Source organism: Odocoileus virginianus, chromosome 2, assembly GCF_023699985.2.
Source record: "Odocoileus virginianus isolate 20LAN1187 ecotype Illinois chromosome 2, Ovbor_1.2, whole genome shotgun sequence".
Classification (NCBI taxonomy): domain Eukaryota; kingdom Metazoa; phylum Chordata; class Mammalia; order Artiodactyla; family Cervidae; genus Odocoileus; species Odocoileus virginianus.
The window spans coordinates 47624683-47644624 of record NC_069675.1 but is presented as its reverse complement, the minus strand read 5'-3'; the positions used below and the strand labels follow the sequence as shown (position 1 = coordinate 47644624).

The 19942-nt window shown below is 44.3% G+C and overlaps 1 protein-coding gene across 1 annotated transcript in view; it reads left to right on the top strand.

Annotated features, from left to right (window-relative positions):
* The first annotated feature begins 4030 nt into the window (after window positions 1–4030).
* The window catches only part of KCMF1 (potassium channel modulatory factor 1), a 79827-nt gene continuing 63915 nt past the window's right edge, over window positions 4031–19942 (top strand). Inside the window, exon 1 of the mRNA XM_070479729.1 lies at window positions 4031–4145. Within this exon, the coding sequence (XP_070335830.1) occupies window positions 4130–4145 (16 nt within the window). The 5' untranslated portion in view covers window positions 4031–4129. The remainder of the gene's footprint in view (window positions 4146–19942) is intronic.

Below are 19942 nucleotides of genomic sequence, written 5' to 3'. Positions count from 1 at the left end.
CTTTTATGTTTATAGACCTGTAAGTTGTGACAAAGGTATACAGAAAATACTAATAAAACCAAGACAATACGCCCATCACCTCAGTAAGTTCTGTGCAGCCAATGCCCAACCCTCACCTTCTCAGCTGCAGGTAACTATTAATCTGATTTCTGTTTTTAAGTTTGTTTTTTGGCCATGTCACACAGCTTGCAGGATCTCAGTTCTCTGACCAGGGACTGGACCTGGGCCATGGCAGTGAAAGCCTGGAATCCCAACCACTAGGCCACCAGGATATTCCCTAAGTTTTTACTTTATAAAATTAATTATACACTCACAAGAAGTTGCAGAGAGCCCATATACCCTTACCACAGCTCCATCCAATGGTAACATCTTACAAAACTACAGAACATATCAAACTAGGAAACTGACATAAGTGCAATTAACTACAGACCTTATTCTGGTTTCACCAAAGTTTATGTGCATTAACTTGCTTTAAGGAACATAACTGGGCTTCCCTGGTGGCTCAGACAGTTAAGAATCTACCTGCAATGCAGAAGATTGAGGTTCAATCCCTGGGTCAGGAAGATCCCCTGGAGAAGGGAATGGCTACTCACTCCAGTATTCTTCCCTGGGAAATCCCATGGAGAAAGGAACCTGGAGGGCTTCGGCCCACAGCGTCGCAGAGTCAGACATGACTGAGCGACTAAACACCAGGAGGTGATACAGGTGTGCTTATCTGGCACAGTACCTGTAACTTAAATTCAAGAAATAATTTCACCATTTTTCTTATTATAAAGGGAAATTTGGCTGACCACCCCAACTTGTAAGGTTACTATAATTTTTGAACATGCCTGTCATGAATGTTTTGATGTATGCACATTGCTTCCCTGGTGGCTCAGATGGTAAAGAATCCACCTGCAATGCAACAGACCCAGGTTTGATTGCTGGATCAGGAAGATCCCCTTGAGAAGTGAATGGTTACTCACTCCAGTATTCTTGTCTGGAGAATTCTATCGACAGAGGAGCCTGGTGGACTAGTCCATGGGGTCGCAAAGAGTCAGACACAACTGAGTGAGTAACACTTTCAAGGAACATGTGAGGATGTGCTAAGTCACTTCAGTCTTGTCCGACTCTCGGCGAGAGGTAAGAGGTGGGTTCTTTACCACTAGTGCCTCCTGGGAAGCCCCTAATATGGATTTAGACATGGAAGGAGAACTCAAGGAAGTGCAGGGAAAGGACTGGAGGAGACATTTCTGAAGAACAAACATCATTTGATGAACAACTTGGTAAGAACGTTAACATTAATCCTTTGGCAAATGGAGTCTCCTACATGGTAGGAGAGCAAGCAGGTTGTTTTAATTGAAGGGCTGACTCAAGTTGAACTGAGGAAATGTTTCGTCCAGTTATGAAAACCCTGAATTGATTATTAATCAATTAATAATAATTAATAATCAATTAATTAAATTAATAATCATAATATTCTTGCTTACTCTTAACAAAGAGAAAAAAATATATTATTTTAATCAGATTCTTCATTTTCTTACTCTTGCCTGACTGAAAACAGTAACTGTCAAACATCTGATATCCCTTTCAGGTTTAGACAGTCATCTGTATGCACTCCTTAATAGGATTAGCTAAAAATTTCCCAAGCCGAAACAAACTCTTACTCCTTCCTGGAGTTCAGTTATATTTCTGTCAGCTCCCCTACCTGCTCCAGCATTTTGTCTGACTATATTATTGATAATGCCTTAATCTCTATCACTTAATATATTTACAGAAATCATTTACTTATCACAGGATTATGGGGTGTTGCTGTTTTTCCTTTTATAGGCCAAGGGTACTAAGAGTTTGGTACCTTGGATCACACACACAATACCCTAAAGTGCATAGAAAGTCACTGGCAGGAGACGATCGTCAGTTAATCTTAGCCTTGATAACTAAGCCCATTTTTTTTCCCCATGCCACAGGGCATGTGGGAGATTAGTTCCCCAACCAGGGATCGAACCATAGCCCCCAACCATAGTCCCCTGGCTTGGAAGCACGGGGTCTTAACCACTGGACCACCAGGAAATCCCTGGAAGCCCTATTCTTTCTATCCCACCAAACCCCGTTATGGCCTTGATGAACATCTTCAAGCTGTGCGGGACTGGACTGAGGCAAAAGCTCCATACATGCATTGGAAATATTTCTGGTGACAAAGTCCTCATTTAAAGCCCTGTTTGTTTAAACCTTAGTTTGGCTGATCATTAATTACCACCAAACACACACAAGCCTTTGAGTAGAGCCGAGTGACCTAATATTTATTTCCTTGACTTTAAGATGAGCTTTTTATATTTTTGAAATGAAGACGCCTCTTAAATCAGATTTAAGAAATACGGTAACAAACTGCTTTTACTGTGTCCCCTGCTAGTTTACATACACTTTAGCTCTTAATTCACCAAATACTTGCTGTTATTATTATCATCATCTGTAATCACGCCCTTTTTTTTTTTTTAAGCCCATTTTAAAGATGGGAAAAGCACAAGAAGGCTCTCATTTTCTCCAGGTAACACAGCTACTAATGGTGGAAAGGAATAACAATAATCCCAAAGCAAGGAGTACTTTAGAATCCAATTTAGGTAGACTTAGCTAAAGGACACAGTTCTGGTTTTTGCACACACGCACACACACAAAGGAATTTCAAATATAAAAGGGTAAATTAAAATAACAGTCAAAAATCAAATAAAAGACAAAGAAACGGGGACTCAGCAAGATCAATGAACTTGTCCAAGGTTATACACAGGATATCAGATCCAGAATCCATGGCAGATCTGTCTTGATTCCAAACTGCGGCTTCTTTCTACCAAACCACGCTGCCAACAAACACGTGGTAAGGGGATGCATAAATATTTGATGAATAATGCCTGAAAACGAAGTTGACAAGGATGGTGGTAAAAATATATTAGATTAAAAACGGAAAAGTAGTTCAGGAACTGAAAAAAAAAAAAAACACACACACCCCAATAGTTTTCAGAGCAGAGCACTCAGGCTGAGCCAAGATGCTGGAACAAACTTTGCGCGGGGGCCGCCGGACACCCGGGAGCGCAGTCTTCCACCCGGATGGTTCCCAAGGAGCCAGCCGGCCGTGGGGCACAGCAGCCAAGCCCAGCCGCCTCCCGCGCCCACGCCCTCCCCGACCGCGAGTCACCGGGCCGGGCAACGCAGGATAACGCCCGGAGGTTAGCCGCCTTTCCTGCCGGGCCGCTGGCTTAAAAAGCAACACAAACACGTGTCCCCGGCCGGTGCGCAGCCTCCCGTCGGGGTTGAGGGCACCAGGGGGCTTCCCGCGGTCGGCCCGGCGGCCAAGCGCCCGAAGGCAGGAGCCTCCCGCGGTCCCAGCTCGCAGCCGGGAAGCACCTGCCGCTGCGGTCGGCCCGGTCCAACGGCGGAGCGCCTAGGGCCCGGTTCCGGGTAGGCCCCAGGCCGGGCTGGGGGCCGCGCGGGCCGGCGCCCGGGCGTTTCCTCTTCCTCCCTACGCGAGGCGCTGCGGCGCGGCGGCGGCCAAGCCGAGGCCGGGCTCGGGCGCCCGACCGCGGCCTGCCGGCGAGTGCGACCAAACGCCGCGCCCCGAGTCGCCGCCGCCGCCGCCGCCACCGCGGCGCCCCCGCCGCGCCCTCCGGCCGCGGGGCTCCCGGCAGCTGGGCCCGGCGCGGGCAGCGAGAGGCGGGGCCGGCGTGCGGGCGGCGGAAGGAGGCGGAGGAGGAGGAAGAGGAGGAGGAGGAGGAGGAGGCGGCGGCCGGGAGCCGGGGAAGAGGGGCGGGGGGTGGGCCGGGGGAGGGGAGGAGCGGGGTTTGCGGAGCGCGGCGCCGCAGCCGGGAGCCGGCGGGCCCGAGAGTGACCGAGTCACGGCGGGCGCCGGCGGAGCCGCGGCGTCGGACCCGCCTCCTGGAGGAGCTCAGCCCCGGCCAGGCCCGGCCCCATTCCCGCCCCGCGCCGCCTCCCCGCCGCCGCCGCCGCCGCCGCGGGAGCGCTCCCCTGCCCACCCCGCCCCCGCGGCCGAGCCCGGGAGTCGAGTGGGAGTCGGCCGGCCGGCGCGGGCAGCGCCGGGACCCCACAGGGGACACTGCAGCCGGAGCCCGGGAGGGGCCGCGCCGCCACCGTCTGAACTAGGATGTCCCGACATGAAGGTGAGAGGAGCCCCCGCCCCCACCCCCACCGCCCGGGCCTCGGCCTACCCCGCCCGGGCCGGGCGCCGCGGAGGGCGGCCGGGAAGCGGCGGAGACTTCGGCCGGGCCCGAGACGGGCCCGAGGCGCCGGGCCCGAGAGCGAGCGAGCGAGGGCGGAGAGCCGCGGCGCCACCGCCGCCGCCGCCACGGCCGCGGCCCTGAGCTGGGCCTGGTGCCGGAGGCGGGGCGGCAGGGCCGGCCGGAGGGTTTGCACTGTCATGGGGCGGGGGAGGGGGAGGGGAGGCGGCGGGGCCCGTTACCGGCGGGAGCCCGGTCCTCGGAACTGATACCGGACGCCGCGGCCCGGCCAGCCGGCCGCGGAGCCGCGGGGCCCCGGCGCGGCCTAGAGCTCCCGCCGTCCCGGAAGGGCCCGGCGCGGCCGCCGAGCGGGGCCGCGGACGGCGCCAGGAGACCGAGGAGCCGACCCGGGACTCGGCGGGTGAGTCCGGTCACCGGGAGACGAAGGGGAGTGCCCCTGCCTGCGAGCGACCGCGGGGCGGGCGGGAAGGCTCTGCGGCCGGGGAACGGGAAGCCCCCGTCGCCTGGAGCCCGCCCCGGCCTCGCGGCTAGGCCTCGGCACGTCCCTGGGCTCGGGTAACCCAAGTTCCCGGGGCGGATCTGGCCCGGCCGGGCGAGCAAACTCACTGCTCGGTCACTGGGTCGGAAGGGAACTCGCTCCCGGCGGGTGGCGGACCCCTTGCCCGGCATGCACGGTCTCCTGAAACCAGGTTTTAGTAAATGACCGTGGTGAGGTCTGGTAGTGGTTAGGGGGCGTTTGGGACTTTGTTTTGTGATTTTAAAACGTGGGGGCACAGTTGCAAATCAGCAGACTGTTCTAGTCCGATCCCAGGGCACAAAGAGAAAAATGTTTAGGGCCGAGGTCGAGGTGTTGAGCTGATGAAAAAATAAGTTAACTTTAATTTGCTGCCATATGGTTTAGAAAAGGGGGAGGGGGTTGTGTTTTCTTTGTTTCACTACCACAGGTCTTTAAATAAAAAGTCTTACGAGACTTGGCGGAAAAGTTTATCCTGGTAAGGTTAATGCACGATTGTAGAAGTGGCTTGAAGACATTTTGTACTCTTGATGTTAAAATCCTATATAGGTGATGTAAGAGTGGAGAAAGTTTAGTGAGTCAGATTCGTGTGTGTGCACCACAACGTTGCAAAGTTATTCTTAGGGAAATATAGGCCTTAGAGTTTCAAGATGGAAAAACTCAGATTGATCAAAATTATATTTAGAGCAAGTTTCAGGATTTGAATTACTAATTATAATGTAATTTGAGATTAAATCCAAGAATATATTGTGTCCAAGGCTTCTGTATTCTAAAATCACAAAACCAATAGGAAATAGACTATTTTCTTCACTTACTGTGTACTAGTGTTGGACAGTTTGAAATAATAAGGTACATAGGCTCATAGAAATATTTAGAAGCTATGCCTATTTCCCCTCCACCCCCCCCCCCCTTTTTTTTACTTAATGGAAACATTCCTGTCTTGTAATTTAAAATAAGTTTAATTAAGGTGATAATCAAATTTTAATTTGGGATGTAAAGTTTATCTTAGCCTGAAGTTGTGTGTACAGTGACCACCTTCAGGACAAAATGAAAGTGAGCAATGGCTGTAGGCTCTCTTACTCATAAGAACTGGGAGAGTTAAAGTTACAGATTTCATAGCAATGGAAGAAGGGTGTTTGAGACCCATTCTCTGCTTCAAGAAACTATCTGGATAGTTGCAGACTGAGTTTTGTAATTGAATGGTGTCCTGGGAAAATTCCTTTACCCTCAGTAATCCTTTAGAGAAATTAAAACCCCACAGTGTGAACATTCTTGAATGTAGCACAAATTCTGTACTTTAAGCCTGTTTTCCCCTGTTTGGTCCTGTGGAAAGACATGTGGTCATGAGACTTACATTCACCTTTTAGTTACTTGAATATTACTGAACCCCTCAGCACAGGAATAGCACACCTTTTCTGTAACTTAGAGCATGCCAGCTGTTTCTGAAAAAGGAACATTCCTACCATACATCAGTTGAAGATTTATAGTACAGTATTTGTCAAATGATTGCTTTTTAAGGGTAGCTAATAGCCTAAGGCAGGAATGACAGTCTCCTGAAGAATCACATTTAATTCATTAGATACATGGTGTGTGGAATTTTAGTTGGGGCTGCCAGTTATTTTCATTGGTTAGAATTTAACCTATCAACAAATGTAGAGATTGACACTCGGTAGTGTCGTTCTTTTCTCATCCTTTCTTCTTTGGGCCAACTAATCCCATTTCTTTAGTGGTAGGATTTTTGAGCTCTTTTCGTCATCTGTCCACCTCCAAATTCTCTGGAGTTCCCCTTTCCTTTCAGTAGTATGACCTAGAACTGGCTGTAGTAGTCTGGGAAGAAGTCGGAACTGTGCTGCCCGCCTGTAACGTGCTTGCGTTTCAGTGCCTTCTCTATGCCAGTGCTTTGTTACTTTGTCTTTGAGCCCGCCCTAATGAGTTGCACTGTATTGTGTGTAACATTTAACTTTGGACAACAGGACCCCAAGGTGGACATCTGTCAAGCTTTAGTCTATACCTTGCAAAGCAGTGAACTACCTCAGAGAAACAAGGTGCAACTGGAAGCACAGAGACTGTTCTAGGCATGTTCTAGGGGTCAGCATGCTTTTTTTCTGTGAAGGGCTGGGGAGTAAATATCATAGGCTTGGCACGCCTATGCCCCCTCTGCCGTTGTAGTGTAAAAGTAGACAACATGTAATGAAATGAGCACAGCCGTGTTCCAATGAAAACTTTTTGGGACTGACGTTGAATTTCATATAATTTTTATGATTCTTTGTTTTTACCATTTAAAAATGTAAAAACCATTCTTAGCTTGAGGGCTGCACAAACACTGGAGGTGGCCACATTTGGCCCGTTTTGGCCTGCAGGCTATCATTTGCCTGCTTTAGCTCTAGACTTTAGTTTTAGAGTTGATTGAACTGGAATTGTCGAGAGTCCAGAAAGGGCCCACTCTGCTTGGTATTCATTCCATCATTTTCTTTGGGGTATGGGGAGTGAGTCCATGGTCTGAGCCAGTTCTGTACCTGTTTCCAGCAGCACTATATAGATTGTGATCAGAGTTATTGTTCATGTGGCAGGAGAAACAGACTGCCCACTCACCTTTCCAGACACTGTCGGAGTGGAGTTGGTGGTACTCTACATTGTCTCCTGCTTGCCAGTCTTTACTTTCACAACCAGAATTCCAGGGCCTTTTAAAATTCACTTTGTAATGCTCTTGTCACATCAACAAACATTTTACAATGTCAGTTCCTAGTCACTTTATGTTCAACCTACAGCACCATCTAGTTCCATGTTATATACAGTGAAACCCATCATTTTCTATTTCATTGGTAGAAGTTTGTTTTTTTTTTAATGTTTCACTACATGCTTTCTTCTTAAATACATTTAGAGTAGAAATGTTATTTAAAGCTTAAAATCCATTTAATAGCTTTGCAAATGTTTTTAAGAACATATCAAATTACTCTGCTTATTAGCTAAAATGAAATTATAAATGTTCTTGCATGAGTTGGAGCCTAATTGATTACCTAGTTAGGAATATGTTTTATTACCTTAAATCATTCACCCTTTTTTCATTTGCTACTATGTATAAGGCCCTGAGCTAGGTACCAAGGATGAATGAAGCAGAGACAGCTCCTTACCTTAAGTCTGGTGGGGAAGATGGAAGATGCATGTGTGCACAGCTTCTCAGCACAGTGTGAGACATGCCATAAGGAAGGGATAAACAAATTGATGACAATGTAATTACCAACTTTTTTCTTACTATTTTTGCCCAATTTCAGAGAGGGAATCTATTGTGATTTCTAACTCCTTTTCTTGAGTGCCTCCTAGCTTCATTTTGGATAAAATCATCTGAGCTTTCAAATAGAGCTCCTATTTGAACTGATCTCTACTTGATTTATATTTCCCCTAAGTTTTTGAAGATTTCCATATGTAAGCAATGACAGTGAATACATGGACGAGTGATCCTAACATGTTATTCTCAAAAGCATCTGAGACTATTTTCAAAACGTTAAGTACAGCAGTACTTACTCTGTCATTACTCTGGTTCTTGAAAGGTGTACCATTTTTTGAAGTTGTATCACTTTTTTGTTAGATTTCTATTCTCTACGAGTGCTATCTAATGCTATAAATGAACATGCAGACAGTCCCAGCGGGGATTGCAATAATTTTGTTTTCAGGATTTAGGGACTGGAAAGCCAGGATAGGCATTTAGCATAGGATTTTTAACGTGGTGACTTTTGCCTTCCTATGGCAAAGTAAATTCACTACCATTGAAAAGTTCTTTGCTATCATGTCGGACAACTTACTTCACTAAGTGATCTGTTAAAAAGATTATGACGTTCTTACTTGACTTTAAATTTCAGTGAATCATTTATTACATTTACTTTGACTTTCAATAAAGGATAGAACATAAATATTTTAATTTCTGGAGTCTTTGATTCCATGATTTTGTATAAAGTTGATTTTGAAGTCCATTCTCCTCATTTGTTGACATCCATGTGTAAGTTAAAATATAGCAAAATATAACTTCCTTGTTTTATATTAGAAATTTAATTTGAAAGGAATTTCCGTAAGTCTTAGAACTTTAAGCGTTTATTAACAGCAGTCTTGTTTAAAGATTGAGAACTTTTTCACTGTGAAAATTAGGAAGCTTCTGATGTGAAGTGACCTTCACATTAGGTTTGCAACATTTCAAAAAAGAAATCCATGTCCCTATGAGTCATAACTTAATTTTCAAAACATCAGCTTCATAACATCTAACATATATATCTGCTGAGGTTTGGAGTTTTTTAGAGCGGAGGTTCCAAAAATTGTTTTTAGTAAAGATTAAGGTATCATTTAGGATATATTATCCTAAAAATAGTATGTTTTTAATTTCATTATAAGCACTGCTGTGGGGCTTCTTTCATGAATACGGAAAAATTGCCTACCCTTCATATTCATAAAATTTAAAAGTAGTGCCATTAGTAATTAAAATCTTTGTTGGTGAAAGTTTAATTTCACATTAATTTTAGTACTGTGCTAGGAGCCATGATGTTTTTCATTTCCTTAAAATAGTATGGTATACTTTTTAGCCACTGATAGACAGTCCGTGGGGTTGCAAAGAGTCGGACATGATTGAGCAACTAACACACATACTTTTTAGCCACTAAAGTTATTCATTACAATTGAGGAAAAAACCCATAAGAGATATATAGATCAGAGCATTTTTTAAAATGTCGTAATTTTTATATATTATGTGTCCTGATTGATGATGGAAATGTTGGATAAGGCAGACGGTTTCCAGAGGAACACATCACCTATGTTCCACGGGAAGGAAGTGAGTATTTTGTGTGAAAAGAGGGTTTGGGCAAGGGTGAGGACAGGAGACGAGGAGAGTGATGGCAGAAGAAAGTTAGGCAGGGCAGTCATGAAGCTTGGGAATGATCTGTAGCCCCAGGAAGTCAGAAACTGAAAACTCTCATGCCTGATGAAATGTCTTAAGAACTGGGTACCAGGAGGTAAAAACAAGGTCCTGTGAAAATAGCAAGATATAAATTGCTTGTTAGGCACCTTCCCGGGTGCCATCCTTGCTGCTTTTCTAACTGCCCTCCCACATGTTCGTGAATCCATGTTTTTAACTGTCTCTCTGAATAGTACCAAAGCAGAGTGTGGGTCCATCCTGTTCACATACATGGTCTGTTTATCTCTTCAGGGCCATGGTACCAACTGCAGTCCAGCAGACTTGGCCAGTAGCCACAAGAGGTATCAGGGAGAAAGTATGGATGGATTCTTGCGAATCCATCACTACTGTGAGAGAAATCCAACTGAAGTCAATCACAGGAGTGGGTCAGTCAAGTCACCTTCAGCTTAGAGGGACAGACATTAAGTGGGTGAAGCCTCTTGACATCATGACTAATTAGGTTTGCACATTTTCTTCTGCTGGAATGTGTGTGTGTGTGTTTTCCTTCTCTTGCCAGTAGTCAGTGCCACTGTTATGAACTTCAGATTTTCTGTAGTCAGAGGATCTTCATTCAAAGAGCCATTTTAGAGTGATAACTTGATGAGTTGACCATTAGAACAGTTGCAGGTATATTAGACTGTAATTTTTGGTTTTGACTTCTTTTACCTTTGTTCCGTAAGACTCTGTCACCCTCCCAGCCCACCCAGCAAAGTTAAGTCCTTCCAATAGCACTCATGCATCATTCTCCAGGCATTTTTTTTATGCTGTAATTGTTCACTTGTCTGGCTGCTGTACATAGGTATAGTGTTATATCTTTGTATGCTACCACCTAGCATGGGTCTGGCCTTTGGGAGGCCCAGTGAACATTTGCAAGTGACTGTTAGAGATGTTTAATACTTGTCTTAAAAAGTGGTAAGACTCGAAAGTGCATCCCTGCTTTTATATGGGGAAACTGGTTAGGAGGAAAAGAAATTGTAGGAAAGAGAACTTATTTTCATAAAAGTAAGGGGGGATGAGTAAACTCTGTGTACATAGAATGAAAATAACTTAGGGCAGCTGACTCCTTAGGGAATGGCCTGAGACTGGACACCAAGGTGCTGTTTTGTTCTCCCTCTGGCTCTGGTTTCAGATAAACTGGCTGTGAAGATCTGCATGTTAATTGCACTGTGTGTAAGTTTCAGGCTTCATTCAGTCTTTCATTCAGAGAGTATTTATGGCTACCTACTCAAGTACCACTCATGTCATCTCCAGAGCTGGCCACAAGTTGTTGACCCTTGCTGCAGGATGATAATGTTCAGTGGGTTAGAAACACCTGTGGGGGAATTAAATTCTTTCCTGTTGCATAGGTTGTGGCTCTTTTCCAGTGTGCTCGAATTAGTCCTTGAAGTTTATATTTTATGACAGGGTAATTAAATCATGTAAGTGTTTTAATGTTTTGGCAATATTTGTGCCCCCCTCCTTTTTTTTTAAACATTATTTTCATTCAAGCTTCACAATCACTTCTAATTCTGCCCAGCAGTACATTTCTTTCTCTAACAATATTATCCTTAAACTTAAGGTCTCAACACACATCTGCACACGTAAGTATCTTTTTGATACTTAGCAAAGAGAGCTCAAGGTATTAAACTTTTTATATTCCGTATAGTGGGTTTTTTTTTTTTTTTTGTTTTTTTTTTTTGTTTTTTTTTTTTTGTGGCGTCCTTATGGTTATATAGCAACTGTTGGGGTGAGTAACTGGACCCTACTTCCTTCTGGTACTCTTCCTCAACCAGCATTCTGCTTTGGTGTCCTCTGATTGTCGAGTTTTGACAGTGAGTGCAAGGAAATGAGAAACTTTCTAAATCAGGAGTTAAAGACACTGAAGTGAAATGGGCAGGGATTATATAAAGGAGTTGTTAGAAATGTGTCCCTTCTCTGTAAGAATGAAATACATGTTGGAAGGTGGGGGGTGGCGGAAACCAGGTAGATTTCATAGTCAGAGATCATGTTCATTCTTATTAATACTGCTGACAATTCTGATATAGTTAATTGCAATTTGACGTGAATTTCATGTGTTTGTATAGCTACAGATATGAATATGCATAGTAGTCACTGAGGGCTTCCCTGGTGGCCCAGTGGTAAAGAATCCACCTGTCAGTGGAGGAGACATGGGTTCGATCCCTGGGTGGGGAAGAGCCCCCGGACAAGGAAATGGCAACCCCCTCCAGTATTCTTGCTGGGAAATCCCACAGACAGAGGAACCTGGTGGGCTACAGTCCTTGGGGGGTCGCAAAAGAGTCAGACACAACTTAGCGACTAAACACACATGGACAGTAGTCGCTGAGGTGGAACTGGTCTTCCTTCCCCTGGGAAAAATGGTGATTAGAACCTCAGGTTACAGTGGATGAGCACCTGGCCTGAGGTGATCCTGTATTAGGCCAGGATCAAAGAGCTTCACTCCATGTCAGACATACTGCATATCTGCATGCTTATTCGTTGCTCCCTATCATTTTCTGCAAGCTTTTTGGAAACTACCCAAAGGTAAAAAGAGATAGCAAATCTTCTTGCACAATTGGGCTGCGTGATCACACTGTCTAATAGAAATCTAGTTTCAAGTCACATGTAATTTGAAATTCTCTGGGAGCTACAGTAACAAAACTGAGAGGGTGAAATTAATTTTAATAATTTAATGCTTTAACTCAGTATATACAAAATAACAGTTCATCATGTAACCAATGTACAAATTGTTTATGAGTTATTTTTATGTTCTTTTTTCTTTACAACACTAAAAGTCTAGGATATATTCCACACTGAAACATTTTAATTCAGATGCTAGATTTTCATTAAAAAAATTACTTGGTCTTAGCTGAGAAACACTTTAGACTTCCAGACACACTGGAAGTCTGCTAATTCATATTTTGATCATAATACTGTCTCTTTTTGTAAGTACATGTTGATGCAGTATTGCCACCTACTTAATTGTCCATTCATGAACATTCTTGATTTCTGTTTCTGAATTTCCCTCCTAAGAAGTTAGATTTTATCCTATTTTTTGACCTTAATATTATTCTTAACCTACTTTAACTACATAAAACTATCACAGTACAGACTTTTGGACTCTGTGGGAGAAGGCAAGAGTGGGATGTTTTGAGAGAACAGCATCGAAACATGTATATTATCTATGGTGAAACAGATCACCAGCCCAGGTTGGATGCATGAGACAAGTGCTCAGGGCTGGTGCACTGGGAAGACCCAGAGGGATGGGGTGGGGAGGGAGGGGGGAGGGAGGATCGGGATGGGGAACACATGTAAATCCATGGCTGATTCATGTCAATGTATGGCAAAAACCACTATAATATTGTAAAGTAATTAGCCTCCAACTAATAAAAATAAATGGAAAAAAAAACCCATCACAGTAGAAATCCATGTTATAAACAGTTACAAATGTATATAAATTCTAATTCCTTTGAGGGCTGTTCAGATTGATGAGGTGTAAGTAATGGCTTTGGGGTGGTTTTAATTTGAGTGTGGGGGGTTATTTTGAAGTCCCTGGAGTTGACAAATGTAGAATTTGGAAAAATTGTTGCTAGTCCATTTCAAGTTTTATTACGGTGAATTCATCATTTGAAGAAAGTGACCACTAGGCTTGGTCATTTATTGTTCATGTGTTTTGTTGGGCTTCTGGTGGTTTACATGGTAAAGAATCACCTGCAATGCAGGAGATGCAGGTTCAATTCCTGGTTCAGGAAGATCTCCTGGAGAACGGAATGGCTACCCACTTTGGTATTCTTGCCTGGGAAATCCTATGGACAGAGAAGTCTAGTGGGCTATAGTCCATGTGGTAACAAAACAGTCAAACACAACTGAGTCACTAACGCTTTCACCATATAGATTATATACCCAGTATCCATCTCTCAAAGGCTCCTGGCATCTAGCAGTAGAAAGACAAGTGGCTATGATTCTTCTTTAATTTTAAGGATATTGATTATGGAGCCAATGGAGAAGATAATCCTTAGCCCACTATCAAGGTTAGCCACCCACTGGTGGTGTCTCTCTTTTACCTATTTGACTTATTGTTTAAGCCAGTTACAGCTAGATTTGCAAGTGAAAGTAAGAGTATTTGGAAGACAGTCTGTTAAAAATTAAAAACCTAATGTTTTTCTGTCTTGATTTTACTGGAGCAGCAGTTCCACTGAGCTGTCAGTTTTATGTTTTTGTTTTTCCTTCAGTCCCCCTCCAGCCAGATCACTGGAACATCAGGAATCTGTGGCTCTTCCCTCCCCCCCCCCCCATAGTGTAAAAATGCTAGTACTATTGTTTTGGGGTCTCCCCTGATGGCTCAGCAGTAAAGAATCTGCCTGCATTATAGGAGATGCAGGAGACACAAGTTCAGTTCCTAGGTCAGGAAGATCCCCTGGAGGAGGAAATGGCAACCCTCTCCAGTATTCTTGCCTGGAGAATTCTGTGAACAGGAGCCTGGTGGGCTGCAGTCCACGGGGTCGCACAGAGGCGGACGGAACTGAGCAGCTGAGCACTCACACACTGTTATGTTGGGACGCTGTCATCCAGTGCTTCTCAGCGTGTGGTTCAGGACCAGTCTGTCAGCATCACCTGGGAACTTGCTCGAAATGCAGATTCTTAGACTCTACCCTAGACCTACTGATCACAACTTCTGGGGGTGGGGCCCAGCAGCCTGTGTTTTAACAGACTCCTTCCTGGACCTGGTTATGTAATAAAAGGCATTGTTTGCATGAGGTGGTTATTGCTGGTGACAGGCACACAATGGTTGTGCGACCACTTTTTGTGGTGTGATACTAACCAAACGGAAATGGAGCTGATGACCTTGGCCTCATGCTCCTTGAATGTCATGCTGTTGTCACCTGAGAAGGTAGAAGAGGAACATAACTCCCCACTCCAGACTAGTTCTTTTTACTCAACACATATTTATATATTGAATGTGTACTTGGGGTCAGGCATTATTCTGGCCACAAGGAAATCTTAGTGAACAAAATAGAGAAGCTTCCTGTTCCTCTGACACTCACACTCCATTAGAAGGAATATGCCAAGGGTGTATGGCCTGTGACTTGGCCCACTGCCTGTCTTAGTAAATAAAGTTTTATTGGAGCACAGCCACATCTCCTCATTTCCATATTCTCAAAGTTGCTTTGTGCTACAATGCACAGTTGAGTTATGACAGAGAAAGTTGAACATGTTTACTCTCTGGCTCTTTACAGGAAAAGTTTGTAAATCCCTGAAAAAGACCATAAAAGAATAAGTAGGTAATAGAGTGTTAGAAGGTGACAGCTGTTACAAGAACCCATACTGTAGACTGGGAATAGAGAATGGGGGCCTACTTTAGATAACGATGGTCAGGGAGGGCTTTTCTGAAGATGGAACTTTGAAAGAAAGAACTTGAATTAAGTGAAGGATGTGAAAAGGAGGATACAGCAAGTCCAGAGGCCCTGAGACTTAGAATGTTCTGGGAACAGCAGTGAACCCCCCTGTGGATGGAGGACCGTGGTTGTTGGGGAAGAGGTAGGAAATGAAGTCTGCGTAACTAGTCCAGACACAGCACACTCTGTATTGTGGCCTGCGGTGAGGATGTTTGATTGTGAGTGCTTGAAGAAATAGGCTTATAGAAGCCCTTCTTTAGAGGGATCTTTTTGGCTATACGTGGCAGAGACTGGAAGCTAAACACCTGATGTAGCACATTCCAGCATCTCTAAGAACTTTATGAACTTTCCCCAACACTCTTCACTTCAGGGATGGCCGCCAAGTAGGAGAATGGCAGGGGGTAGACTGCAGAGCTGAGAAAAGAAGAGCATGTTAGAGAGAGGTCTATGGGACAGTACTGAGAAGACCAGGGTTTCTAGAACAGGCGCCCATCTGTAAGTCCTGACTTCTGAGTCAGTGTGAGAAATCTGTTTTCTGTAAAAGAAGGATGCAACTGCTGCTTTGGCCTCTTTCCAAGGGTCGCTGTGGAGATGAAATACCAGGGCATGTAGGGATGTTTTCTAAGTTGGATGAAGCACTGCATAAATATAAGATGATGGTATTTTTTTTTATTATGGGAGATAAGATTAGAAATTAAGACTGGAGCAAGGTAGATAGGGAAGGATTTGATTGCAACACTAAGGTCAGTCTTTTCCTTTTTCCATAGAGATTATGGGATGGAAAAGGGGTCAAAGTTTGAAGCAAAGAAAGAGCATGATGAGTACGTTTCAGGAAGATTAGCGTGATAGTGTATGTGGAGTAGGTTGGTGCTTGTGGCAGGAACCATTCAGAGACTGTTTGGTGACATGAGCTTGAAGTTAAAAGGACCTGAATTAGTCAATGATGGCAGGAACAAAAAGAAAAAAAAAAGCAACACTATTTGAGATAAAGTCTCATTGCAAGAGAACAAGGACTAAAGTATAATTTCATGATGACCAGTCAACATGCTGGAAGAATAGCAGGCACTTAAGGGAATCAAGATTGCTGGGAGAAATATCAATAACCTCAGATATGCAGATGACACCACCCTTATGGCAGAAAGTGAAGAGGAACTAAAAAGCCTCTTGATGAAGGTGAAAGAGGAGAGTGAAAAAGTTGGTTTAAAACTCAACATTCAGAAAACTAAGATCATGGCATCTGGTCCCATCACTTCATGGGAAATAGATGGGGAAACAGTGGTTGACTTTATTTTGGGGGGCTCCAAAATCACAGCAGATGGAGATTGCAGCCATGAAATTAAAAGACGCTTACTCCTTGGAAGGAAAGTTATGACCAACCTAGATAGCATATTAAAAAGCAGAGACATTACTTTGCCAACAAAGATCCGTCTAGTCAAGGCTATGGTTTTTCCAGTGGTCATGTATGGATGTGAGAGTTGGACTGAAGAAAGCTGAGCACCGAAAAATTGATGCTTTTGAACTGTTTGGAGAAGACTCTTGAGTCCCTTGGACTGCAAGGAGATCCAACCAGTCCATCCTAGAGGAGATCAGTCCTGGGTGTTCATTGGAAGGACTGATGCTGAAGCTGAAATTCCAGTACTTTGGCCACCTGATGCGAAGAGTTGACTCACTGGAAAAGACCCTGATGCTGGGAGGGATTGGGGGCAGGAGGAGAAGGGGGCGACAGAGGATGAGATGGCTGGATGGCATCACCGACTCAATGGATATGAGTTTGAGTAAACTCCGGGATTTGGTGATGGACAGGGAGGCCTGGTGTGCTGCGATTCATGGGGTCGCAAAGAGTCAGACACGACTGAGCGACTCAACTGAATATTAGGGAAGATAGGAGGGGAGAGGTGGGGAAAAGAGTAGTTTTTAGCTTTTGACATTTTGGATTTAAGGTGATGGTAGGCCATTAGGTAGGCTTCCCTGGTGGCTCAGATGGTAAAGAATCTGCCTGCAGTGCAAGAGACCCCGGTTCAATTCCTGGGTCAGGAAGATGCCCTGAGAAGGTAAGGCCATTAGGGAGAAATCAGGAGTTGAGAAACACTGCCCCCTACATTGACGTCAGATAGGCTAGATTTCTGAGGAAGAAAGTATGGAGAAGAGAGGCTCAGAGAGTGAACACAAGGTTGTTATGACCCCCTCAACATCCCCTTAAGGTATAATTGCACTTGTCATGCAAGTATTGACTTACTCCTTTAGATCTAGGCTTTTTTGAATAGGGCTGAGAGGTGGAGTAGAAGAGGAGGTGGGAAGGGGAGAAACACTACAAAGCAAACATCTGCTATAGTAATAGTAATGTTTATGGAGTGCTTACCATCTGCAAGGCCCTGTTCTCAGCATTTCACAGGTACCAACTTATTAAATTCTCACAACAGTTCTGTAAGGTGTATATTATTAATATTATCCCAGTGTAATGAATGAGGAAATTGAAGCACTGAGAAGTTCTTCATCACACAATCTGTAATGGAGCTGGAATTCAAATCCAGGCCTGGTTTCTCAACATTGTTGTTGTTCAGTCCCTAAGTCATGTCCGACTCTTTGCAACCCCATGGACTGCAGCATGCCAGGTTTCCCTGCCCTTCACCATCTCCCAGAGTTTACTCAGACTCATGTCCCTTGAATCAGAGATGCCATCTAACCATCTCATCCTCTGTCATCACCTTCTCCTGCTCTCAGTCTTTCCGAGCATCAAGGTCTTTTAAGCTGTACTCTGTACCAGGCATTTTATAGACTGGTTCCTATAGCAGGGATCTCAGTTATGAGGCTTAGTAAAATTTCAAAACAATCCAGCAAGATATGTTACCATATTCTACAGATTTGGAATTTGAGTCTAAGTAAGAGAGGTTGACACAACTGAAGCACCTTAGCATGCCCCCACATGCAAGAAAGGTCAGGTTGTTTGTCATAGGTCATGCAGGGTCAGTGGTAAAGAATCTGCCTGCCAGCACAGGAGATGCAGGTTCGAACCCTGAGTCGGGAAGTTCCCCTGGCGGAGGAAATGGCAGCTTACTCCAGTATTCTTGCCTGGGAAACCCCATGGACAGAGGAGCCTGGCAGGCTACAGTCCGTGGGGCTGCAAAGAGCCAGACACATCTGAGCAACTGAGTGCACACACATGCCAGGCAGTAAGTGGTAAAGCCAGGACTTGAACTGAATTCTGTCACATCCAAACGTCTGTGATCGTTTTATTTCATTCAAGTCAGTACACTTTCTATACAGGACTAGATAGCAAGTATGACTTTGCAGGCCACATGCTCTCAACTGCAACTACTCTGCTCTCCTGATTTGAAAGCAGCCTTAAGACTAAACGTAAACAGATAAGCTTGGCCATGATCCAATAAATCTTTATTTGTGGATACTGAGATTTGAATTTCATGTATTTTTCAGGCATCACTGAATATTCCTTTAAAATTTTTCTTCTCTAAACATTTTTAAATGCAAAAACCATTCTTAGCTCACAGATTGGACAAAAACAGGTGGTAAGCCTGGTTTAGCCCATGGGCCATGGTTTTCTGACTTCTACTTTTGTCCATTCATTTAATAAATATACACTGAATACCTTCTCTATGTGGAGACATTGTGTTGGGACTTGGGACAAAACACAAAGGGGATTCCAGTTCTAGCCTTCTAAGATAAGACATGTGATTTGATTATAAAGCGTGAACTATAATCAGATAGTTCATCATAGTATGAACTATAATAAATTTGTACTCGCAAGGTACAGTGAAGGAATTGATATGGGAGGCTGCTCAGTTTCATGGATGAATTCATGAACACATCCCAAAAGGAGTTATGTGTTTGTTTGAGTTGTCTCTGATGTTGGGGAGAGTATCCCATGGACAGAGAGATGAGCAGAAAGGATTTTCCTTTGAGGGGAAACCATAAGAAATTTAACACTGGAGCAAAAATGGAGGGGCTGATGCCAGGAAATGAACCTTGTCAATAGGGTAGATAAATGGGAGTGAGTTTTTAAGAAATTTCAAACCAGTATGAGTTTTGTGTTCTAGAAAGAGATGCTCTGAAGGATGGATTTGCAGAGGGCAGGGTGGGGAGATGAACAAGTAAGTTACCACTAGATAATTGCTGTAATGAGTGCAAATTGGGTCACAAAGAGTTAGACACGACGGAGCACACACGTACACACATGCAAGTAGGAGACCTATTTGGTGAACAGTGAGGCATGGGGATTTTGGAATAGTGAAATGTCTAGGAAAACTCAGGGTTTGGGCTTGATTAGTAGGGCAGTGCTGTTTATCAGAATGTGTATCGAGGACAAAGAAGCGTGCTTTAAGGGTCAAGATTGGAAGCAGGAAAAGTGAAGTGACTTCCATTTTTAGCATGTTTTATTTGTGGTACCGGTGGGACATCCGGGTAGAGATATCCAAGGACAGTTGAGCATGTGGATCTGGAATTCAGGTGGAATAAGTCTGGGCTAAGATAAATCCATAGTAGTAGAGTTGATTGCTTAGGGATGGTTAGAACCTATAGATTACAGTGGGGAGACTGATCATTAAAGTTAAGGAGCAGGAGAGACTGGCTGAAGGGAGTACCTGGAGAATAGAAGGAGAATCAGGAGAGAGTATTGTCATTGAAACTTAGGAAGGTGATTTTTCTGGAAGGAGGATGTAGTCAGTATTGCTGCAGAAAGGTCAAGAAGATAAGGAGTGAGTGTTCTTTGGCTTTGGCTATTAGAGTGAGGAGGGTTGTAGAACTTAATGAGCATAGGCTAGAACCCAGATTGCAGTGTATTCAATTCCAAATGAACATGAGAAACTGGGAACACTGTTACAGATTTAGCTGAGGGAAAGGAGAGATGTGTGCCGCTCAAGGGTAGATACTACAGACTGATACT